The sequence below is a fragment of the Cetorhinus maximus genome, chromosome 17 (genome assembly GCF_964194155.1).
Source record: "Cetorhinus maximus chromosome 17, sCetMax3.hap1.1, whole genome shotgun sequence".
Taxonomy (NCBI): Eukaryota; Metazoa; Chordata; class Chondrichthyes; order Lamniformes; family Cetorhinidae; genus Cetorhinus; species Cetorhinus maximus.
In genome coordinates, this window is record NC_135895.1 from 90,729,596 (window position 1) to 90,745,901 (window position 16,306).

At 43.1% G+C, this 16,306-nt stretch overlaps 1 protein-coding gene across 4 annotated transcripts in view; it reads left to right on the forward strand.

Annotated features, from left to right (window-relative positions):
- rgl1 (ral guanine nucleotide dissociation stimulator-like 1) overlaps positions 1-16,306 on the forward strand; it is a 177,639-nt gene that overhangs the window by 95,265 nt on the left and 66,068 nt on the right. For 3 of the 4 annotated variants that reach the window (XM_078561568.1, XM_078561564.1, XM_078561565.1), the window contains exon 2: positions 2,933-3,046. In XM_078561568.1, coding sequence (XP_078417694.1) covers positions 2,933-3,046 — 114 coding nt within the window. Of the gene's footprint in view, positions 1-1,803; positions 1,985-2,932; positions 3,047-16,306 lie in introns of those variants that run through there. The other variant, XM_078561566.1, reaches the window with a different exon arrangement.

Here is a 16,306-nt window from a genome sequence, read left to right on the forward strand (position 1 = left end):
TACTGAACAACGTTATCAGTTAGTTATGTGGCTGTATCCAAAGTTATTTAGCAAAATCGTGCTTCCTTAAGAATAATGCAAAACAGAGGTTTGTTCTTTGCTTGTGTGCAGTTGCCAGTGAATACAGATGCATCCACTTCAGTTACGATTCTTCAACAAACAAGAACTTAAGTGTGGAGGAACTAGAAAAAACATTTTTGTATCTGGTAGATGCAAGTTTGTGGTGTGTCGGGCCAAATTAATTACTGTAGAAACATGTGCTCGTTGCATTTTATTTTCCCCGCTGGATCCTGCAGACTGCCTTGTGCTTGAGGGAGATGAGATGAGCAAGGTCATCAAAGCAGTGGTGACAATTTATCAAATGTCTATCTCGGCATCTGTCTAGTCTTCCACACCCGAGAGAAGGCTGTGCATCTCAATGTCACTTGGTGCTTTTAGACGCAGATACAGATTATCTAGTGTTTCCATGGGAACATTGCATTGTATGATGATGATATGCTGTTTGGGAGATGTACAAAAGAGTCTGAGTGCAGGGAAAGGGTCTGACCCGATCATTGGAGTTGAATTTGTATGGTTATCCTTTTTTATTATGTTTCGAATCCTTGTAGGAAATTTGTGATTTATTATTTAAACCCTCAGTACTTTTAGATGCTGATGTTTTTGCTGAAGTAGAGGAGGGTATTTCTTTGACAGCCAGATTTAATCCCATCACCAGAATTTTTGTTTCGAAGTAACTGTACCACCTGATTGCTTAGTAAGTAATCTGGCTACCAGTACTGGAGTTGCATGTGACAAGAAGCTATCTTTTCAGTATTTATTGATTTATAAATGTGCAAAATCTAGCTAGAGAAGCCTCCCACATAGGATGAGCCTACTGGGACATACGTCAAAAAATGAGGTGTATTTAACCATTGATTATTGCCATCTCCATTAGAAAGTGCAGCCATGTGGTTTGGCTCCAATCTCCTCCACAGCACCACCCTGCTAATTCAGTGTTTCTGCTGTATTAATGGGGAAGGTTTCATGCAAGTACTTTGGCAGCTGAACAACATTTTCCCACTTGCAAATATTTATCCCGCTGTGAAAGTTTTTACGAATATGACTTGTCTTTTTTATGTATTGTGCAAATGTTGATCTTTTTAGTCTGCTCCCCCTCACATTAGATAGGGAGTGAGGGGAAAAGAATCAAATTAATCGTGAAAAATATTGTAATCCAAAAACTTAAGGACTTGTCCTATCTTTCTGCGCCTGACTTAAATCCTATTTGACTTTGTTGGCATCATCTCAATAACACTTTTTTTTTGAAAATGTGCAGAATGAAAGGGGCTGTGTGAACAGAAAGTTGCTTTTGTTTTGAGGTGCTTTCTATTTAATTACTGTATGTTTAGCTGGAAAGTTTATATTCTACTTGTCTGTAGATGTTTTTCTTTGTTAATAGACAGCCACGTGGTGCAGTGCGGATGTCTCAATTGAGTTGGCCTGATTTTAATTATTCATACAAGCCTATACAGGCAGATAATGTTGCCTGAAAACCCGCCTCTCTCTGCCACTCCTTCCCTTTGTTCTAATGCTGACAAAACTGTCTTTTTCATTTCAGCACCTGGCTCGCAAGTGGCCGGGGTCCAATCTTGCTGCTGAAGTTTTATGCAGACAGAGCATGAGAAGGAGACGGGCTGTTGTGTGACCAGAACAGCGGATAGAATTTTTGGGGGGGTGGGGGGGGAGGAGAGGAGGTGGAAAGGGACATTGGAAGTAAAGGTTTAAGTTCAGGGATACAAACAGGAAAGCATTGCATCACATACTAGTGGGAGGAGTTGCAGCTGAACTCTGTGCCAGAAATGGACTTGTTACTGTGCTGCTTAGCTTTGGAACTTAGTGGAGTATGTGACAGGATTGCTAAAACTTCAGATCCAAGTGCTTAAGGATCTCTGGAGTCGTCATGAAAAGGAAAAAACGAATGTGGTTACCTTGGAAGTATAAAATGGTACAGTCGGTTATGCTTCTCTTTGAGTTCCATTTAAACAGTGGGTCTGAGGGAACCAGAGCCAAAGCTCTGTAGTTAGCATTCCTTGTCACTGAATAGTGTAGTGCAGTGTCTGAAAAGTATTGTGTTGTCCTTTCTGCTGCCTGGTAAACATAAATGATATTCCATAAGGTTTTTTCATGCTTGAGCTTCAAAACTAAGGATCCCATGGGATCATGATGGATTTTTGAAGTGTGGGTTTCATTTTTTAATTGATTCCTACTGTGCCAACGTTAATTAGGCTTAATTTGATTATAGCCAAAGGGGAAACCGAAACACAGATTTGCAACGTGTTCACTCAAAGTGGAATGCTGCTCTTTCTGTAGCACCCATTTGGCATCAAAATTGAGCCCTTGAGCTTTCCCAGGATGTTGTCATGTAAATGCTGGGGCATGAGTGGGGAGAGGAGCAGTCACTTTCTTCCCCCCCCCTCATGTAGGCATGCTGTACATTGCACTGTGTGTCATAAATACATGAATCAATGGGCGACATAAACTAATAGAAATGTACAATATTGAGTTTTAAAAACCGATGCGCAGAGTTGTACTAATATTAGAAACTGATTTTTAAACCTCCCTTTCTCTGTGTGAAGGGATTTTGCATTGTGGATGTAAGGAAAATGTCAGCACAGTGAGGAGGGTTTTTACTGCAGATTTTGAAATGGGGATAATTTGCATTTCTTGTCAATTTAATGTTGCAAAGCCTCCTCAAAATGCGTGAAAAGTCCCGTGAGCATTGCTGCGAATATTTTAGTGTAATTTTGAGAGCAGTATGCGAAGTAGACCAAGTTTCCTCAACTTTTCCTGAAGGGGTCTATAATTAGATATAACGCTCCTTACATTCTTGACACACAATTTCAGGAGCTTCTCCAGAGGGATTTACTCTATTTTGGGTTTGATTCTTCCACAGCACAATCCAATCCAAGACTGGGGCGAAGAGGTAGAAGAAGGGGCTATTTATAATGTAACCTTGAAGAAAGTCCAAATACAACAAGCGGCCAGCAAGGGTGCAAGATGGCTGGGGGTGAGTACAGTTTTATCTCCCCTTCTGCCTTTCCTCCTGTTACAAACAACTAATTTGCATATGTTTAAATGCCTATATCAGGGTTATACTTTACCCAGGCCTGTAACATGTTATAAAGATTGGATTGGAATTGTCCATTCATTTACATCAAGAATGCATTTATACAAAATCTGTGTACCTAGGTTAACTGCAGGTCGAGGGCTAAAGGAAGGGAAATCAAAATTGAAGTAAGATATAGCATCAAATGTTAGCAATAAAATTGATTTCCCATCTTTGATAAATGTTGCAAATGTGCTTCCATTTATCCAGTTGATCAGTTATTCCCAAAACTTGGGGAAGGATTTTCAGCTTGGCATGCGAGCGCGCCCCTGACATGCACGAGTATGAAATAGTGTGCGATGACCTCAGGTGAGCGTCCCAACGTCACCGCATACTCACGCAGTATTTTGGTCAGCTGGCAGCGCAAAAGTCGGCAGTGCGCCCGTTGACAATTAAGGCTATTGAGCCCTTAATCAATTAATTAAATTGAATTTTTCGCTGCCCATCCAACCTTACAGTTGACGGGTGGGCGAATAGGCCAGGCAGCCTTCGTAATTTTGCAAAACCTCATCCGTGGGCAGGATGAGGTTTCCAACAATGACTGAAAAACAATTAAAATTTTTAAACTCATTTTTCACATGTTCCTTTTATCATGTGGCAGACTCGCATGTGGGGACATGTTTTCCCTATTTTTCGAATCTTCACTCGTGCTCTCCCCCACCCCCGGCAGCGTTGAAGCTCCCAGCATGACTTTCACACTGGCTGGCCGTTAATTGGCCAGCCAGTATGAAATCGTGGGTGGTGGACAGTTTTGCGGCCACTCCTGGGCACACCAGCCATGCTTGCCCAATGAGGGGAGTATCCTCCCCTTGGTCATTTTAAAGTTTTTCTAGTTAATCTGAAGTAAACTTCAGATATATACAGTCAAAACTTGTGCCCGGAGTAGTGATTCCGCAGACTTCTGTGAGCAATGTTCTTGTAATTGTGGAAAAACTACTTGAGTATTTACAGGGACTGAAAACTTTTAATCATTCATGGGATGTGCATTTCACCGGCTGGGCCAGCATTTCTTGCCTATCCCTAGTTGCCCTTGAGAAGGTGGTGGTGAGCTGCCACCTTGAACCGCTGCAGTCCATGTGGTGTAGGTACACACACAGTGCTGTTAGGGAGTTCCAGGATTTTGACCCAGCGACAGTGAAGGAGCGGTGATATATTTTCAAGTCAGGATGGTGAGTGACTTGGAGGGGAACTTCCAGGTGGTGGTTTTCCCATCTTTCTGCTGCCCTTGTCCTTCTCGATGACGATGGTCATGGGTTTGGAAGATGCTGTTGAAGGAGCCTTGTAGATGGTACACACTGCAGCTACTGTGTGTCGGTGGTGGAGGGAGTGAATGTTTATGGATGAGGTGGCGAATTGATTGGGTTGCTTTGTCCTGGACAGTGTCAAGCTTCTTGTGTTGTGGGAGCTGCAGTCATCCAGGCAAGTGGGAAGTATTCCATCACACTCCTGGCTTGGGCATTGGAGATTGTGGACAGGCTTTGGGGAGTCAGGAGGTGAGCTACTCATTGCAAGATTCCTAGCCTCTGACCTGCTTTTGTAGCCACAGTATTTATATGGCTAGTCCAGTTCAATTTCTGGTCAACCCCCAGGATGATGTTAGTGGGGGATTCAGTGATGGTAATGTCATTGAACATCAAGGGGCGATGGTTGGATTCTCTCTCTTGTTGGAGATGATTATTGCCTGACATTTGTGTGGCACTCATCAGCCCAAGCCTGGATATTGTCCAGGTCTTGCTACATTTGGACTGCTTCAGTATCTGAGGAGTCATGAATGGTGCTGAACATTGCGCAATCATCAGCGAACATCCCCACGTCTGACCTTATGATGGAAAGAAGGTCATTGATGAAGCAGCTGAAGATGTTTGGGCTGAGGACACTACCCTGAGGAACTTCTGCAGTGCTGTCCTGGAGCTGGGATGACTGACCTCCAACAACCACAAACATCTTCCTTTGTGCTAGGTATAACTCCAACCAATGGAGAGCTTTCTCTCTGATTCCCATTGACTCCCATTTTGCTAGGGCTCCTTGGTGCCACACTCGATCATATGTGGCTTAATATCAAGGGCAATCACTCTCCCCTTAACCTCAGGAGTTCAGCTCTTTTGTCCATATTTGTATCACAGCTGTAATGAGGTCAGGAGCTGAGTGGCTGTGGCGGAACCCAACTGGGTATCGGTGAGCAGGTTATTGCTAGGCAAGTGCAGTTTAATAGCACTGTTGGTGAACCCTTCCATTACTTTACTGATGATTAAGAGTAGACTGATGGGCTAGTAATTGGCTGGGTTGGATTTGTCCTGCTTTTTGTGTACAGGACATACCTGGGCAATTTTCCACATAGCTGGGTAGATGCCAGTGTTGTAGCTGTACTGGAACAGCTTGGCTAGGGGGCACAACAAGTTCTAGAGCATGAATCTTCAGTGCTATTGCCAGAATATTGTCAGGGCCCATAGTCTTTGCATTATCCAGCGCTTTGAGCCGTTTCTTGATATCACGTGGAGTGAATCGAATTGGCTGAAGTCTGGCATCTGTGATGATGAGGACCTCCGGAGGAGGAGGCTGAGATGGATCATCCAGTTGGCATTTCTGGCTGAAGATTGTAGCAAGTGCTTCAGCCTTTTGCGCTGAGTTGCTGGGCGGTTGCAACATTGAGGATGTGATATTTGTGGAGCCTCCTCCTCCAGTGAGTTGTTTAATTGTTCACTACCATTCACGACTGGATGTGGCAGGACTGCAGAGCTTAGATCTGATCTGTTGGTTTAGGGATCGCGTAGCTCTGTCTGTCACTTGCTGCTTATGCTGTTTGGCATGCAAGTATTCCTGTGTTGTAACTTCACCAGGTGGACACCTCATTTTTAGGTATGCCTGGTGCTGCTACTGGCTTGCCCTCCTGCACTCTTCATTGAACCAGGGTTGAACCCCTGGTTTGATGGTATTGTTAGAGTGGGGCATATGCTGGGCCACAAGGTTACAGATTGTGCTTGTGTACTATTATTCTGCTGATGACCCAGAGCACCTCATGGATGTTCAGTCATGAGTTCCTAGATCTGTTTGAAACCTATCCCACTTAGCACGATGGTAGTGGCACACAACACAATGGAGGGTATCCTCAATGTGAAGGCCGGATTTCACCTCCACAACGACCGTATCGGGTAGGAGTGACCACTGCAAAGTCATGGACAAATGCACCTGCAGCAGGCAGGTTGGTGAGGAGGTCAAGTATGTTTTTCCCTCTTATTGGTTCCCTCACCACCTGCTGCAGCCCTAGTCTAGCAGCTATGTCCTTTAGGACTCAGCCAGCTTGGTCTGCAGTGGTGCTACTGAGCTACTCTCTTGGTGATGGATGTTGAAGTCCCTCACCCAGAGTACGTTCTGTGCCCTTGCCACCCTCAGTGCTTCCTCCAAGTGGTATCCAACATGGAGGAGCACTGATTCATCAGCTGAGGGAGGGTGGTACATGGTCATCAGCAGGAGGTTTTCTTTCCCATGTTTCATGGGGTCCGAAGTCAATGTTGAGGACTCCCTCCTGACCGAATACCACTGCTGCCACCTCTGCTGGCACCTCTGCTGGGCCTGTCCTGCTGGTGGGACAGGACATACCAGGGATGGTGATGGTGGTGTCTGGGACATTATCTGTAAGGTATGATTCTGTGAGGATGACTGTCAGACTGTTGCTTGACTAGACTGAGACAGCTCTCCCAATTTTGGCACAAGCCCCAGATGTTAGTAAGGAGGACTTTGCAGGGTCAACAGGGCTGAGTTTGCAGTTGGCGTTTCCGGTGCGTAGGTTGATGCCGGGTGATCCGTCTGGTTTCATTCCTGAAATGAAATTTAAGATGCTCATCCTTTACCAAGAAAAGGCTTTTTTGTTACCTTTTGGGCTCAGATTGTTTTGACCTGAAGCTGATATTTCTGGTGTTTTCACGTGCGTTTTTCCCCACCAAAGTAGCTTCCACATCTGACCTCCAATTGCAATAGGAGATGTTCTGCTAGGATCCTGGTCCAGCTGTTCAGTGGTTCATTACAAATCAGTTTGATTCAGTGCTGTTTTTAACTTCAAATAGCATGGTTAACAGTGTAAAAGAGAGAGAAACCTGAACCACCATAAGGTCAAAGCTAGGATTTTTGGAATTTGATGGGGCAGCACATGGCATTATGAACTAATTTGGATGAGACAATCTAATTTTGTTTGTTGATTATTGTTTACTGACTTTGTGGTGTATTTAATGCTTTTAACCATGGTAGCTAATGTACAGCAAATTTTCTGCATGGAAATCCAAGCTACTCCTGTGATAACGTTGGGTCTTGGGATGCAGGATGTTCAGCATCCACCATGGTACTACTTGAGATTCCTGAAGGGAGATGATCACTAATACAGAGGCTAGAGGTTGAATGTTGGACTGGAAAGGTTTTGTTTTACAGGTAATTTCATGTTTGTTGAGAAGCTTATTTTATCCACAACCCCTGCTTAGTGATCTCTCAACCCCTTTGCATGGAGCTGCTGTTTGCCTAACTTCGTCCTCAGACTCATCAGAGTTCACATGGAGATCGTTCTCTCACCTGATATTGTCCATGTCTTTGTTATCGTTGTTGTCGTCGTCATCATCATTGTCATCATCATATCATGCCCCCAAAAAAATGTGCCCTTGAACCTTCTTGTTCTAGCTAACTGTTGCCCTATCTCCAATCTTTTGCTTTCATCGGAGGAGTCTGGAATGTGATGATGCCTCCTAACGCTGGCTATTTTTGCCTGCAACTCCATTTGAATCCCTCAAGAGAATCCTGCTCCTTACACTGAAAGCCCCAACCAAAGCTATGAACAATACAGCTATTCCTCATTTAGAACTGCTAATGCATTCCTAAAAACGCAGTGTGCTAAATGAAAATCACATCTTTTCTTTATTCTTTCATGGGACGTGGGCATCACTAGCAAGGCCAGCATTTGTTGCCCATCCCCAATTGCCCTTGAACTGAGTGGTTTGCTTGGCCATATCAGAGGGCATTTAAGAGTCAACCACATTATTGTGGGTCTGGAGTCACATGTAGGCCAGACCAGGTAAGGACAGCAGATTTCCTTCCCTAAAGGACATTAGTGAACCAGATGGGTTTTACAACAATTGATGGTAGTAGCTTCTGTATTACTCATCCAGTGACATTAGGAAAGCAAAAAGGGGGCATGATAAAACATTGTCAGGTAAAATAAAGGTAAATCCAAAGTTAGTACATTAAGAGTAAGAGGATAACTAGGGAAAGAATAGGGCCCATTAAGGACCATAGTGGTAATTGTGTGTGGAGCTGGAAGATGTAGGTAGGGTTCTAAATGAATACTTTGTGTCAGTGTTCACAAGTGAGAGGGACATGTGGCTATGGAAATCAGGCAGAAGGACTGAGATATAAATAGTGAAATTAGTATAGAAAGGGAGGAGGTTCTAAGTCGCCTGGCAGGCTTAAAAGTAGATAAATCTCCAGGCCTGGATGAACTGTATCCCAGGCTGTTGAGTGAGGCAAGGGAGGAGATGGGGATGCTGGCAATAATTTTCAATACCTCTCTGGCCACAGGAGAGGTGCCAGAGGACTGGACGACAGCCAATGTGGTACCGTTATTCAAGAAGGGATAAACTAGGGAACTACAGGCCGGTCAGTCTAACCTCAGTAGTGAGGAAACTATTGGAAGCAATTCTGAAGGACAGAATTAATCTACACTTGGAGAGGCAGGGGATTAATCAAGGACAGCATGGCTTTGTTAAGGGGTGGTCATGTCTGACCAGTTTGATTGAATTTTTTGAAGAGGTGACCAGATGTGTAGATGAGGGCAATGCATTTGACGTAGTCTACTTGGACTTGCAAGGCTTTTGATAAGGTCCCGTATAGAAGGCTGATGACTAAGGTAAGAGCCCGTGGGATCCAAGGCAATTTGGTAAATTGGATCCAGAATTGGCTGAGTGGCAGGAAGCAGAGGGTGATGGTCGAGGGGTGTTTTTGTGACTGGTTGCCTGTGCCCAGTGGGGTTCCACAGGGATTGGTGTTGAACCCTTGCTGTTTGTGGTATATATATAAACGATTTAGACTTGAATGTAGGAGGGTTGATCAGTAAGTTCACGGGTGACACAAAAATTGGTGATGTGGTAAATAGTGAGGAGGATAGCCTTAGATTACAGGAGGATATAGACGGTCTGGTCAGATGAACTGATCAGTGGCAAATGGAATTTAATCGATAAGTGTGAGGTGATGCACTTGGGCAGGACAAACAAGGCGCGGGAATATATGATGAATGGTAGGACCTTGGGAAGCACCAAGGATCAGAGGGACCTTGGTGTGCATGTCCACCGGTCCCTTTAGGTAGCGGGACAGGTAGATAAGGTGGTTAAGAAGGCATATGGGATACTTGCCTTTATTAACTGAGGCATAGAATATAAGAGCAGGGAGGTTATACTGGAACCGTATAAAATGCTGGTTAGGCCACAGCTAGAGTATTGCGTGCGGTTCTGGAATCCGCGTTATAGGAAGGATGTGATTGCACTAGAAAGAGTGCAGAGGAGATTTACCAGGATGTTGCCTGGGCTGGAGAGTTTTAGTTATGAGGAGAGATTGGATAGACTGGGGTTATTTTCCCTGGAGCAGAGGAGATTGAGGGGGGGACATGATTGAGGGGCATAGATAGGGTAGACAGGAAGGAACTTTTCGCTTTGGTGGAGAGATCAATAACCAAGGGTCATAGATTTAAGGTAAGGGGCAGGAGGCTTAGAGGGGATGTGAGGATGAATTTTTTCACCCAGAGGGCGGTGGGAACCTGGAACTCTCTGCCTGAAAGGGTGGTAGAGGCAGAAACCCTCCTAACTTTTAAGAAGTATTTGGATGTGCACTTGCGATGCCATGGCATACAAGGCTATGGGCTTAGTGCTGGAAAATGGGATTAGAATAGTTAGGTACTTGTTTAACCAGCGCAGACTCGATGGGCTGAAGGGCCTTTTTCTATGCTGTAGACCTCTATGACTCTTACCACTATGCCACCATCTCCCCCAAGAAGAAAACATTCCTGACCTGTAACTTTTACATTTAAAGTCTATTGGCTGCCTTGAACCTAACTGGTCCCAAAATCCTCTCTAACTGTTAACTTACAATACAAACTCATTCAACTTATCATCTCACTGCCACCCCACCTTCAGCTCACTGACTCTCCTAATTCTCCTGCTCAACACTTTCTTCTGCTGCTCCCTCGCGGTGAGCAAGAGTTTGGGACCAGGACAGCAAGAGGGAGGGAGCGAGGTGAGCTGCAAGTGTGAAGGTTGGTGAGAGGAAACGGCAAGCAGGTGAGTCAGAGGGAGGTGCTATGTGGGAGAGGTAGTGAGTCAGAAGGGTCAAGGATGGAGGTGGCGAGCAATAAACTGTGGGAGTTTATTATCATTTTAATACACCTTGTGTTAAAATGAAAATGATAGCAGCGCTATTGGGTAATGTCCCTAATTTGATAACCTCGCTAAAATGACAGCGTGTTGTTAGGTGCTTTAAATGGGGGATACCTATACACTCTGCTGTGACGTTGCATTCTCCCTGCTACTCCTTCTTGACTTGCTTTCTGACTCCTCTGCAAACTTCAACACCGTTGACCATACAGTCCTCTTCCCTTACTTTTCCTCTGTTTGTCATATTAGTGGAATTGTTAATTGCCATTGTCTCCACTCCTCCGCTATGACTGTTTTGTCCAACTCTTGCCTGACCTGTAGTCTTCCATGAGTCATAATAAATCCCAGCTAAATATTGAGAAGACTGAAGCCACAGTTGTCAGCTCTTGTTACTTTATCACTAATTCTGTGAACCTTACAGGGTAGTGTCTTTGTGTTAACCATTGTTGACAATCTTGGAGTTCAGTTTAATCCCATACCCTCTCCATCACAATTGCCTACCTCCACCCCTATTTCAGTTTACCCCTGTTAAAACCCTCATTCATACTTTCTCCTCCAGACTTAGCCAGAAAACTGTAACTGTGGGGGGAAAAAAAGCCAATCAAAGGCAGCTGGTGTTTCATAAATAAGCGTATTTGTAATTAAAAGCAATTTTGCCTTCTATATTATCCAAAGTATTAATGCTGATCATTTAAATGTAAAGAAATATTATTCTATATGTAACTTGTACAGTTTGCATGCCAGAACGTCAATGAAAAAGTCATGTGTCAAAATCCCCCAGGTCTCGCATCCTCTTTCCTCCCCAAATTTCAGTTTACCAAATTCTGCTGCTTGAATGCCATCTCACCAAGTTCCACTTGCCCATCCTTGCATTGTCACTGACTGACTTTGGTAGATTGGGATTAGCAGCAAATGTCCCATTTTAAACTTCCTGCCACCGACTTGCACATCCCTGTAATTCTTCCAGCATACACACTTTCTCTGACTCTGGCCTCCTGTGTGTTCTCTTGTTGACCATTAGACAATCAATGGTGTGATTGCTAGGTTTTGCTCTAGAGAACGCCTTCTCCCAAACCCCTCTGTCATTCCACCTACCTCCCCTTTGTTTTTAAGATCCTCGTCACTTAAAACTCCATTTCTTTTGCTTGTCAATTGTTGTTTCTCTGTCTTTGGCTCAATGTCTGTTTTCTGCCGCTCCAGTAGGTGTTTTAGATGTGTGAGGAGATGGTGCTTGTAGAGCTCATTGCTTTGGAAAGAGGTGCGTTTCCTTCACCTTTAAAACGAATTAATAGCTGGGTGTACGACATTAGTTGTCACTAAATAATGAATGTAAACTAGGAATTGAATAGGAACAGGAGAAGGCCGTTTATCCACTTGAGCTATTCTGCTTTGCACTTAAATCATGGTTGGTCTATGTCTAATCTCCACCTACCTTCCTCGATTCCATAACATTTAACATCCATGCCTAAATCCAGAATTCCAAGCTACAAAGCTTTGTTTCATTATTTGCTGAAATAGCAGCATAATTTGCTCTAAGAGAATAGAATATACAGAAAGTTTGATGTTGCTATAAATGGCTAGAATAGTCAAACCTCTGAATTTCCTCCAAATCCAGAAAAAAACAAGAGCGATTGTTCTGGATTGAGTTAACTTTGCAAAGCCTGACAGATCAAATGTTGCAGGTAGTTTGACTGTCAAATTCTCAGTAGCATGATTTGTGTGTGGGTGCCTGCAAGCAGCAGAATTAATAGCTCAGGTAAGTGAGATAATAGCTATGCAGGATGCTAGACAACAAATTATTCCTTACCGCCATAGATGGTGAAGCATTCTTGAGATATGAACAATAATTTCATGAAATAATGAGTGATTTTGCTTCCAGGTCTAAACAGCAACCAATATTTGAAGTGTTGTAGCAAGAGCAATAGCAATAACAATGGATTTTGTAAATAAATATTTGCAACAATCACATTTGTTCCCCATGAAATTATCCCCCCCTCTCTACACCATAGATGTGAAACTTGAGCAGGTGCATAATTGGATGATCTCCAGATTTCCAGCTGTTAAATCATGCCTTGCAAAACTTACCCAATCTGATTTACGTATTACATATAATTCATTCAGCCCAATTGATCTCTGCAGGTGTTTTTAAGCTCCATGTGAACCTCCTCCCATCCTATTTCATCTAACCCTTCTATTCCTGTACTCCCTCATTTACTTATCTAGTAAATGCCCACAGAGCCTGCTGCTGACCCCCTCCACCACCCCTTGGCTGCAACACCCCTTCTGCTTGTGATTTTGTTCTCCCACCCCACCACACCACTCTCCTCTGGCCAGGGATCCAGCAGCAATACTAGACCTTGGGTGGATGTCTTATACCAGCAGCAGCCACTGCCTGCCCTGTGGTGCTGCTGTTCAAGACCAGCATTTCTGAATAGGGCTTCTGCCCCTGGGGTCCTTGATCTCAGGGGAAGGCCAACCACTGGCCTGTCAAGTGCCCGAGTGGAACAAGATGCAGTAGGCTTGCCTGAAAAGAGGTGACGTGGGGCTCTTATCAGCTAGAGAGCCAGCGGCCAAGACCCACATCGCTGTTCTAAGGATGTAAACTTGATGTTCTTTTGCCTTTTCTTCAAATGTACCATTTGCCACACCATAGGAGTCATTCAAATGTGTCAGTTTTGAATGGTCAGTCCATCTATTTATTCCTTATTTTTCAGTGGCAGCTGACTGGCCTTGCCCCAGTGCTTCCTGAGCTTGACTCTTTGCTTCCTCAGGCTGTAATTGCCAATAGTCAGGCTCATTTCCTATCACACGTAATGGCAAAATGGTTTCTGCACTACTGTTCGAACACAGTGGTCAGCCTGCAATATTTGCAGAAGTTGCTTCACTTTAAAATGTCTTTTCTTTGCTGCTCTCTTCCTTTTCGACATTTTTGTTGAACCTGCAAATGTTGTGACAATAGTGTCTAAAGTCTCAAATTTGCAAAGGTAATCTACTTTTTCTATTCTTGAAACCTAGTGTTGTATTTTTGTCAAGCTGTCATGGGATAGTACAGTAATTCATAGCTGGAAGGGACAGAAGGTTCAACTCCGGTGTGTAACAATTGCTCTTAAATATGCCAAAAGTTTTTTAACAAAATGTGCTCCACAGAAACCTACCCTGAAGTTTGTGTAGGCTCTGTATTGTCATAACTCTGCATTAGTCACTGATCAGAAAATAACACTGTATCACAATGGTCTAGGACACTGATTGTTTAATAGAAGGCATGTTGAGCATTTAAAACAAACATATAAAGGAAAGCTAAATAAGTATGAGGGAGAAAGGGATAGAAGGATGTACTGATGGGGTGAAATGAAGCAAGGTGGGAGGAAGCTCATGTCAAGCATAAACACCAGCATTTGGGCCAAATGGCTTGTTTCTGTGTTGTTGATTCTATATATGTAAATCACTAATTATAAGCCCCTATTTGTTTAGAATGTGCTTAGTTTACAACAGAAGTGCAATGTAGTCACCATGGTTGTCAGGTTGATTTTTAATTTTAAAAAACCCAATAAACTCTATTTACAAGCAATTCCTCTTTAGGATCTGTGGCTGATGTTAACTCAGTTTGTGACAATTATGACCACAAATGCTGTTATTAAGTAACTGGGGAAAGTGCGACACTTTGACTCTCAGCCACATTGCAGCCATCCTTTTAAGCAATGGCACTTGGGATAAGTGAGACAACTCTTGGTCTATGCAATCCATACTTGGGCTAACGCTAGACAGTGTTGCGATTAGGATTTAAGCTGCAGAATATGTCCCCCTTTTATAGGTCATGCTTGCTAACTGAGCAGTTGTCTTCCTGTTAAGGCTATCTTCATAACCACCATTCTTCAAACTGTCCTGAATTGATGTCAGTATCATTTTAATGAATTGCTGTCCCCTCAATTAAAGTGGGCCTAAAATTAAGTCAGAAGTAATGCGTTTAATGGCAGGAGAATTGCAGTTGGAGGGTGAATATACACCTACTTGAAAAGCAGTTTCACATAAGATTCTTGTCAAGGAAGCGGACAGAATGAGAAGGCTCTAATGGATTGGGTTGGTTTTATCTCTGAGAAATAAATCAAATCGTTCACTTGTTTCTGAAGAACCTGGAATTAAGAATGCAATTGGCTAAAAGGCATCTCAAGCTAACTCCTCGCTAATTGATTTAAGTTTTTTAATTGTAGGGATCTGATGACCTCTCCTAAATTGTTTGATTCAGTTAGTGTCCTTTATTGTGGCAGATTTGAGGAAAAGGAATGATATTTGGAGATGTGTTAACCAGGATTCAAATGAAGATTTCTTCACTCCTTAAAGAGGAGAGAGAGCTTGTGTTGCAACATTGGGTTTTGAAATTCTGCCCAAGGCCACATGCCAGGCTTATGATCTAAATGTCCAGAAGATAATTCTCACATCCATTTGAATGTGCCTAAATTATGCAGTTTCTACAAACGTAACATTTTTTGTTGCTGGTCTTTAAATGCATCTCTAAAGAGAAACCATTACAGTTCTACATAAAAGACTTGCATTTAGCTAACCCCTTTTTATGGCTTGTGGGAAGATGGTGATAGACATTTTTTTTAAATATGGAGGCTATAAATATAAGGAACAAAAATGTGTATGTTTTGTACTGACGCAATCCCCCCTCCAGTTTTTTTTCCTCTGCTGAACAGAGTGATTAATGATGGGACAAAATTCCATCGGCCCCCAACAGGTCTGATATTTTGTCTAAATGACTATGCTGCACATTTAAACCTAGACAGTAACTAACACAAGCTGTTTGACCATGGATAGCATTGCAGCTGAGCCTGATCATGCCCTCCCTCCTCAAACATTTAACAATGTCTTCTGCCCAATGGATAAACATCAGGAACCCCTTGTGACCAATTGTACCACAGTTATCACAGCAGCCAAGGAGAAACAACTGGGCCTTGAATGTGATAACTAAATTTTGGCTCAAGTCCCAATGACTTGCTCATTTCAGTGGAGGTCTCTGCTTTTTCAGCTGTGGTGTAATCCTCAATGAGGTCAATTCCAAATGTGTTTTTTTTTTGCTATTGCAAAATCTTTATTTTGTGCTGTCTGTGTGGTTTTCTGTGTTTAATGCTGAACACATGTTCATGCTTCTGACATTTATATCTGAACTAAATAGTAATGTAGGCAACCTGAAAGCCAAAGTGAGGAGTTGCACACTGCTTTTGTTCCACATATTTTCTAACAGCACCATGGACTGATAGGCATCTTTTTCTGCTGTTATCTTTACGACTTTTCTCTACTTTGGTGGACTGTAAAATGAGACTGCTTGGTATTTCTGCTTGTGATGTGGAAAAGCTTGTGGAGCAGGACAGCAGCATTTTGGATAGTACCTGAAGTCTACCACAAACCTATGAGAGGAGCTGAGGAACATCCATGAAGTGGTTTAGAATCCAGCGCCTGGGTTTAATTGCTTTTCATGTCTTTTGCTTTATCTGATTACAATTAGTCGTTTACTTTTTACCTTTTTTGATTTTTGTATCAATATTAAATGCTCAGGTGGACAAACCTGTGACTTGGGAATCTGGCGTATTACATCTCCTCTCCTTTTATCCTGAAGATCTCAAGACTCTGTTTTTAAAGCCCAGCTGGATATGACCTTGCTCTGCTGGGCTAATCAAGCTGCACCTCCAAAAATTGAATGTTTTTGGATGGTTCAAAAGTATTGGCCCAAATCTTCCGATGCCAGCAGTGGCAAATGTTGAGA